This window comes from Cyrtonyx montezumae, unplaced genomic scaffold, assembly GCF_038088225.1.
Source record: "Cyrtonyx montezumae isolate F1298 unplaced genomic scaffold, pur_monq_1.0 scaffold_3, whole genome shotgun sequence".
NCBI classification, from domain to species: Eukaryota; Metazoa; Chordata; class Aves; order Galliformes; family Odontophoridae; genus Cyrtonyx; species Cyrtonyx montezumae.
This window is the reverse complement of record NW_027072034.1, coordinates 119,559,229-119,568,278: the sequence shown is the minus strand read 5'-3', so window position 1 is coordinate 119,568,278 and position 9,050 is coordinate 119,559,229. Positions and strand designations below refer to the sequence as shown.

Sequence of the window (9,050 nt, the reverse complement as noted above, 5' to 3'; positions counted from 1 at the left end):
AAGCTGGAAGAACCCAAACCGCTTTTCCCAACATGTTCTTCACATGTACTACAGGGACCTTATCTCCTTCTACAGTAGGTAGAGAGCTGGATTGGGCAGGACCATCGCGATTGATGGATCCTCTGGTGTTGACCAACCAGGTGGCTTCTGACAAATTCTTCTCCCAGTGCTTAAATGTTCCACCACCCATTGCTTTCAACATTGTTTTTAACAACCCATTGTACCTTTCAATTTTACCAGAAGCTGGTGCATGATAGGGGAGATGATAAATCCACTCGATGCCATGATCTTTGGCCCAAGTATTTACAAGAGAATTTTTGAAATGAGTTCCATTATCTGACTCAATTCTCTCTGGAGTGCCATGTCGCCATAGGACTTGTTTCTCGAGCCCTAAGATGGTGTTCCGGGCAGTAGCATGGGGTACTGCATATGTTTCAAGCCACCCAGTAGTTGCCTCTACCATGGTGAGCACATAATGCTTACCACTGCGAGATCGTGGTAAGGTGATATAATCAACCTGCCACGCCTCCCCATATTTATACTTTTGCCATCGCCCTTCCTCCCAAAGAGGTTTCATCCTCTTTGCCTGTTTAATTGTGGTGCATGTGTCACAGTCATGGATAACCTGTGCAATAACATCCATAATTAAGTCCACCCCTCAGTCTCTAGCCCACTTATATGTTGCATCTCTTCCTTGATGGCCCGAGGTCTCATGGGCCCACCGAGCTAGAAATAATTCACTTTTGTGTTGCCAGTCCAAGTCTACTTGAGCCACCTTAACTTTGGCAGCTCGATCTACCTGATGGTTATTTTGCTGCTCTTCAGTTGCCTGGCTCTTAGGAACATGAGCATCTACATGGCGCACCTTTACAACCATATTCTTTATTCGGGCAGCAATGTTTTTCCACAGTTCAGCAGCCCAAATAGGTTTACCTCTCCGTTGCCAACCATTTTGTTCCCACTGCTGTAACCACCCCCATAAAGCATTTGCCACCATCCATGAGTCAGTGTAAAGATAAAGCACTGGCCACCTCTCTCGTTCAGCAATATCTAAGGCCAGCTGGACAGCCTTTACCTCTGCAAATTGACTTGATTCTCCTTCTCCTTCAGTGGCCTCTGCAACTCGTCGTGTGGGGCTCCACACAGCAGATTTCCATCTGCGGTGCTTACCCACAATGCAACACGATCCATCTGTGAACAGGGCATATCTCTTTTCATTGTCTGGTAGTTCATTATATGGTGGGGCTTCTTTAGCACGTGACACCTCCTCAGCTGGCGTTGTTCCAAACGTTTTACCTTCAGGCCAGTCCATGATCACCTCCAGGATTCCTGGACGGTTGAGGTTCCCCATCCGAGCTCGCTGTGTAATCAGTGCAGTCCACTTACTCCAAGTGGCATCAGTAGCATGATGGGTAGAGGGAGCTGTTCCTTTGAACATCAGCACTGGCAGTCGAGAAGCAGATTGAACCCCCTCGTACGCGGCTAAGATCTCTTTCTCAGTTGGAGTGTAGCGCTCCTCAGACCCCCTGTAAGGGCAGTTTTAACAGAAACAGTAAAAACGTTTTTTTTTCTTTTACTCAAACAAGCCGGCAGCACCCGAAAAGTTTGCAAATATCCCAGAAGAACCGGGACAGTTTGACCCGGTACCGTGACAATTGAGGCAGGGGAACCACGGGTCCACAACCCGGGGAAGGGGGAGGGGGAAAAAGGGAAAAAGGAGAAGGGAGATGGGCCTAGGAACAAAACAGCGGCAACGATCTGAGGAGGAAAGCTAATTTACTAAATAAGATATCAGAAAGGAAAATAACACAATATAATATAATATAATTGGAATTGAGGCAAATGAATCAAATAAAATGAGCAAGAGAGAGAGTGTCCGATAAACCGAAGGCCTTACGCTAATGCTGAAGGCGGACGGCTGCAACAAACACCCACTGCCGAGCTCGGTCCCGAAGGGAGGAGAGAGTCCCGTGACCGCAGACAGTTTTTATCTTTCCCTCTGAGCGTAAACACGTAAGAACGCAAAGCATCGCAAAGTCCTCTGGGGAATGGAGTTCTTCTTCTCTTCTGAGACAGGCATACCTGGAACTATCGATGATCCATGGAGCTGGAACATTAACTCTTTAACTCTAAATGTACTACATGATGTTATGATGTGGAATACCAGTACCAAAAATCATAAAACCATGACAAACCTCTATAGGTGCTCACACAGAACATACTTTAGTGTACATTTTTATGGTTTTTGAATGGTTAGAATGTATTTTCTGCATCTTGTTTTGTGGTTTTGATGACCAAATGTGCAATATCTTATTTTGTTGTTTAACTGGAATTTTTATTCAAAGTTGAAATATTGGCTTCATATCTTTTTGCTGCCTCTAAGTCCTTTTCTTTTCTCTTCATCTCCATATCTTGGCTCTGTGGTCAAAAGAGATACAGTGAACATTTTGTGTACAATTCGAGTAAAACTGTATGATCCTTCAGAGAGATCTTAAGAATTAAACTTTCAACAATCGTAGGGGCAATGGAAATGAAAATATTCCAAACTAATAAAATTAATCTATTTTGAAAATGTTGCATCCTTTTTCCACCAAAACCCTTCAGTGCACATGTTTAAGAACAATGTAGTACTCGCATGAAGCAACCAGGCACGGCAGCTATTACAGATACTTAATGTGCACTCAATTAGAGAGAGAGAGAGATTGTCCACATACACGTTCTCTCTTGCTTTCTCCAGTGCTAGAAGCCAAAACCCACTTCATGAAATCTCCTCACTTAAAAAGCAGGGACATATTTTGTTGTCATGTCAGAACATTTTAGACGATCAGAAATAATGTGTTAATTATACAGAGAAAATTACACGTCCACATATGAAACTACTAAAAATTCTTTCAGATTATTCAACGTTGCTAAGGATCTTACAATCTCTGGTGTGGTTTTAAGAGGTTTCAAGAGATACATTTTCTCAACAAGGAGACACACTTCTGATAAAAAACTGAATTACAAATATTTCTACAACAGATTTACCTGAACGGTTGTTTTAAACTAAAAGAATGTCTTCGCGTGTGGATTTCTTTTCTTCCAAGTTGGAGCACTGTAAGATGCTGAATAATATTTGTCTGCTGAAGAAAAAATGAAAAACAAAATCTTAATTTCAGTCACAATTTCAGAAAAGATGATCTCAATCTGCTATGTGGTTTAAAAGTAAGATTTACTGAATCGATGGATCAGAAGAATCATACATCACCACTGAAATGAATGCAAGCTATTATTAAATGTAGACTTTACTTTACTTTTAGTATATTAAAACATTTGTAATCTTTCACCAATTCCACAATGCTCAGTTTCTTCAAAATGAATGTTCCTGTGCTGAAAACATTTTGAAAGAGTCAACTGCTCTTTACTACAAAAATAAAATCATCAATAACGAAAACAATCAAAAACCCTAAGTAGAATTTCAGTGAAATACTATTTGCAAAGACATAGACAAAAAAAAAAAAAAGGTCATTCCTTCATCCTCTTCCAGAAAAAAAGTGGAACAATAAATATTTCTTGAGAGCAAACTAAAATGATACTGGAAGACTACTTCTACTGCTATTACTATTGATATTCAGAGTAGAATGATAAATTAAAATGGTCAAACGTTATCTTTCAAAAGAAGAAAATTACCTACAAGAAGATTCAGAAGTGGGAATCAGCACAAAGTTTAAATGTGTTTACATCTCTATGGAAATTACTGTAGTGTAATGATGAAAATCAAGCTGGATTAAATGGCCTCTTGCCCACACTTAGGTGTAAGTACCTAAATAGGTATTCATATTTAGATATAAAAACCTACATATTCACTTCCAGTGACAAACGTGAAAGCAGCAGAATACAGTCAGGTATTTTAAGAGTCATTTTAAGAATTCCATGTAAGCAGGAACTCACGTGTATATCCATTGTACATTGGTTCCTGTATGACTCTGCCACCACGGTAGGACACATATGCTGATCTTTTAGGTTCTGGAGAGTTGAAATAAATGTTTCTTTCAGTTTGTCTCACAGAACCAATAGAAGAAGTAGTTCCATCATCCCTTCTACGATAATTTTGTTGGTAATTTGGTTTAACTTTTGAGTATGAAGTGGGAGTTCCTAAAATTGGAAAAACAAATGTATAAAGTAATGTTGTGATATTACTCAAAGAAGACAAAATTTAAAAGAATGTTCTGTACAGACAGTCCACTCAAAATAGAGATTGTCCATATGCGACACATAGAACGGAACAAGGTAGTGCTAAATCATCTAATAGTTTAGTTTTTAGGAATGAGTAAGCCAACTGTTTTATAAAAATACCTTTGCCTGTTCCTGCATTAGGTGAGTTTCTTTGCTCCTCAGAAATCCAGTTATTCTTCTTTACCCCCTTGAAGTGGTATTTCCTCACACATTCAGCGCTGTCTGTTGCTGAAGGATTTAATTGCACAGATTTACCTTTCAAAAAGCACACATTTTCTTATCAAGAAATGCTATGATGAATTGAAAAACTCATCTTCCACTTCATACACAGGTCTCCTTAGGTAAGGAACACTATCTTCCTCTTTAAATATTTTGAAAGAATCATCTCACAAAATGAAAAAAAAGTTGCTACATTTCCATTAGCACAGTTCAAGGTCTCAAAATCTTGAGGACAAACTCAAAATTTAACAATAACAGTCCAACAGTACTTTGAACAAGTTTGAAACAAACAATTACTTTGATTCTGTCTCTGAACGTTTCCCATTAGGAATCAGAAAAACTTCAATAATACTGTAAGAAATAGAATCTCACTGAAAAGCAAAGAATCACAGAACAGTATGCCCCCTGCCAAAGCAGCTCCCTAGCCCAGGTTGCACAGGTAGGCGTCCAGGCGGGTCTGCAACGTCTCCAGAGAAGGAGACTCCACCACCTCTCTGTGCAGCTGTGCCACTGCTCCGGCACTGCACTGGGAAGAAGTTCCCACACACATTTGTGCTGAACTTCCTGCGCTTCAGTTTGTGGCCATTTTCCCTTGGTTCTATCACCATGCACCGCACAGAGTCCAGCCTCATCCTTTTGCCTCCCACTCTTTAGGTATTTATGGACATGGATTAAATTCCCTCTGCATCTCCTTTTCTCAAGGCTGAACAGACCCTGGTCTCTCAGCCTTTCCTCATAAGAGAGGTGTTCCATGCCCATTAATATCTTTGTAGCCCTCCACTGAAGTCTTTCAAGGAGATCCCTGTCTATATTGTACCGAAGAGCCCAAAACTGGACACAGGAGTCCAGGAGAGGCCTCACTAGGGCAGAGTAGAGGGGGAGGATCAGATCCCTTGACCAGCTGGCAATGCTCTTTTTAATGCAGCCCAGGATCCCATTGGCCTTCTTGGCCACCAGGGCACACTGCAGCCTCAGGGCCAGCCTATCATCATCAGGAACCCCAAGTTCATAGGTTCATAGCTTTATAGGTTGGAAAGGACCTACAAGATCATCTAGTCCAACCATCCTCCTTACACCATCACTACTCACTGAACTGCTAAATCAAATCCCTTAGCAACTCAACTAAACGCTTCTTGAACAGCACTAGGGATTATGCCCCAACCACCTCCCTAGGCAGGCCATTCCAGTGCCTGACCACTCTTTCAGAGAAAAAATGTTTCCTCAAATCCAATGTAAATCTTCCTTGGCACAAATTGTGGCCATTCCCTCTCGTCCTGTCATTATTTATCAGATAGAAGTCCCTATTCACAGAGCATCTCTCCAGCAGGTCATCCCCAAACCTTAAATAAGTACATTTTTCGTTTGAATATTTGGATGTAGTTGGTGCTTTTTCAAAATATACTGGCTCACTTTGTTTCCCATTAAAATATTTGTTCCTCTGTGGTGCAAAATAACCACCTCCTAGAGAATATGAAGAAAAGATGAAGGAAATCCTCAATTTTAAAGAACATTCTGAACAATAAAATGTGAACCATTTTATAATTACATTCTGAGTGAAATTAACAAAAAAGAAAAAAATATAATAAAACCAAATAGACAATTCATTAAGCAACCCCCACCCCCAAAAAAAATAAGATAAATATTTAAAAGCTTTAAATAAACAGGGGAATGATTTAATTACAGAATTCCTTCTCGGCAGGCAGGGGGAGGTGATTGTCCCCATGTGTGCAGCTCTTGTGAGGAACCATCTGCAGTACTGCATCCAGGCCTGGGGACCCCAGTACATGACAAACACAGAGCTCTTGGAATGAGACTAGAGGAGGGCCTCTAAGATCACAGGAAGGCTGCAACACCTCTCCAATGAAGATGAGATGAGGGAATTGGGCTCGTTTAGCTTGTAGATGTATCAGGAAGCCAATATTAATTACCTTTATTTTCATAGGATTTATCACCTGATCTCCTAAATTGCTTCACTGATACTTTCATTCCTGAAGTCTCTCTCTCTCTTTTCATATTATTGTCACCTGAAAAAGCAACAGAAGGAACACGTTAGCTCCCTGCATATAGCCACAATGAATGAAAATGTCATTCTCTTCCTTCCACATCTATAAATTAGTAATTAGATCAAAGCAATTACCTTTATATTTTAATATGTTCATAGGTACATTAGGTTCGAAAGAACCTACAAGATCATCTAGTCCAACCATCCTCCTAACACTATCCCTACCCAACTATTAAATCAAATCCCTTAGCACCTCATCTAAACGCTTCTTGAACAGCACTGCCTCCCTAGGCAGGCCATTCCAGTGCCTGACCACTCTTTCAGAGAAAAATTGTTTCCTCAAATCTAATGTAAATCTTCCCCGGCAAAACTTGTGGCCATTCCCTCTCATCCTGTCATTATTTATCAGATAGAAGTCCCTATTCACAGAGCACCTCTCCAGCAGGTCATCCCCAAACCTTAAATAAGTACCTTTTCCATTTGAATATTTGGATGCAGTTGGTGTTTTTTCAAAATATACTGGCTCATTTTGTTTCCAATTAAAATATTTGTTCCTCTGTGGTGCAAAATAACCACCTCCTAGAGAATATGAAGAAAAGATGGAGAAAAATTTTAAAGAACATTCTGAAAAATTAATGGTGAACCATTTTATAATTACATTATGAATGAAATTAAAGAAAAAAATATAATAAAACCAAATAGACAATTCATTAAGCAACTTCCACCCAAAAAAAAAATAAGATAAACATTTAAAAGCTTTAAGTACACATGGGTAATATTAAGTACAGAATTTCTTCTCGGCAGGCAGGGGGAGGTGATTGTCCCCATGTGTGCAGCTCTTGTGAGGACCCATCTGCAGTACTGCATCCAGGCCTGGGGACCCCAGTACATGACAAACACAGAGCTCTTGGAATGAGACTAGAGGAGGGCCACTAAGATCACAGGAAGGCTGGAACACCTCTCCTATGAAGATGAGATGAGGGAATTGGTCTCGTTTTGCTAGTAGATGTATCAGGAAGCCTAAATTAATTACCTTTATTTTCATAGAATTTATCATCCGCTCTGTTAAAACATTTCAATGGTACTTTCATTCCTGAAGTCTCTCTCTCTCTTTTCATATTATTGTCACCTGGAAAGGCAACAGAAGGAACACGTTAGCTCCCTGCATATAGCCACAATGAATGAAAATGTCATTCTCTTCCTTCCACATCTATGAATTAGTCATTAGCTCCAAGCAATTTCCTTGACCTGCTTGCTTTATATTCTCCTTTCTCAATTATTTTGTTTTGAAATATATCCATACGTGTAAACCAGTGAAGCATACTGCATAAGCTCTCTTGACCAGATTTAAGAGTAACTGTGTTTGTTATAAAATGAGACTGCCAACTGAATGTCGGTCAGTTTAATTAATCAGACTGAACAAATCGTTTGAGCTGAAGATACACAAGTGTCTTTGGTAGACAAACCTTCAGTAATGATGGTGAAACGCATCAATTCCTGTTCAGAAATCCGTTTCCCATACAAAGAAGTAACTCCTAAATTTGCAAAGAATAAGTCACCCATAACATTAGATAATCTCACAGAATGAAAATACTTGGAGCTGTAGAGACCAACTAGATGATCTTTGAGGTCCTTTTCAACCCAAGCCATTCTATGGTTCTGTGATAATATGAAAGAGACCTGTATGCTGTTTCATACCCATCTGAAGCTAGAAGATGCACAGCACTTTGCTGACAGCTAGACCAAGCATCCCTAGCATGGTCATGAATTATTTTGCATTGACAAACAAAGGGGAGAAAAAGGAATAATACTGAAATTCTTATTATTCTTACCAGTATTTTATATTTCTGAAGGAAAAAAAAGCAAATGCTGTTAAGCAAACCAACATAGATTGGTCTGAAAGTAATGCCTCCTGTAGGCATTCCTCCACTAATTTTTTTTAACTTCACAAGCCATTTCTCTGACCAAAATAAGCAGGAAAAAGTCCAATGTAATGACCATAAAGGTTTCTTATATTTACTAAAATCGTCAAACATGCTGAATAATAAGTGATATTTTCAATCCCTACAATTGATGGTGTAGTATGAAAAGGAGTGTACAAAATGTGTAACAAAAAAACCTAGGTATTTCAGATATTAATTTATATTTAAAGGGTGGAGTTTGTACCAGGCATATTGACTTTAGGCAGTTTTCTTTACAACACAATGTTCAGCATTGAGAAGCCAATATGAATTACCTTTATTTTCACAGGATTTGTCATCTGTTCTGCTAAATTGCTTCACTGATACTTCCATTCCTGAAGTCTCTCTCTCTCTTTTCATATTACTGTCACCTGGAAAGGCAACAGAAGGAACACGTTAGCTCCCTGCATATAGCCACAATGAATGAAAATGTCATTCTCTTCCCTCCACATCTATGAATTAGTAATTAGCTCCAAGCAATTTCCTTGACCTGCTTGCTTTATATTCTTCTTTCTCTGTTATTAGTCATTTCAACTGTGCATTGTGAAAATTAAGCACTCATGTATAACATCTGAATTTTCTAAGGAAGTGCCATGACACTCACATTAAAGAAGACATGGTATATACTGACTACAAAAATAAAAATACCTACC

At 39.4% G+C, this 9,050-nt stretch overlaps 1 protein-coding gene across 1 annotated transcript in view; it reads right to left on the bottom strand.

Moving 5' to 3' along the window:
• Positions 1–3,045: 3,045 nt before the first annotated feature.
• LOC136051759 (uncharacterized protein C12orf50 homolog) overlaps positions 3,046–9,050 on the bottom strand; it is a 53,808-nt gene continuing 47,803 nt past the window's right edge. Inside the window, exons 7-10 of the mRNA XM_065741337.1 lie at positions 5,788–5,895; positions 4,336–4,443; positions 3,931–4,134; positions 3,046–3,119 (exon numbers count right to left, since the gene is read on the bottom strand). Coding sequence (XP_065597409.1) covers positions 3,046–3,119; positions 3,931–4,134; positions 4,336–4,443; positions 5,788–5,895 — 494 coding nt within the window. The remainder of the gene's footprint in view (positions 3,120–3,930; positions 4,135–4,335; positions 4,444–5,787; positions 5,896–9,050) is intronic.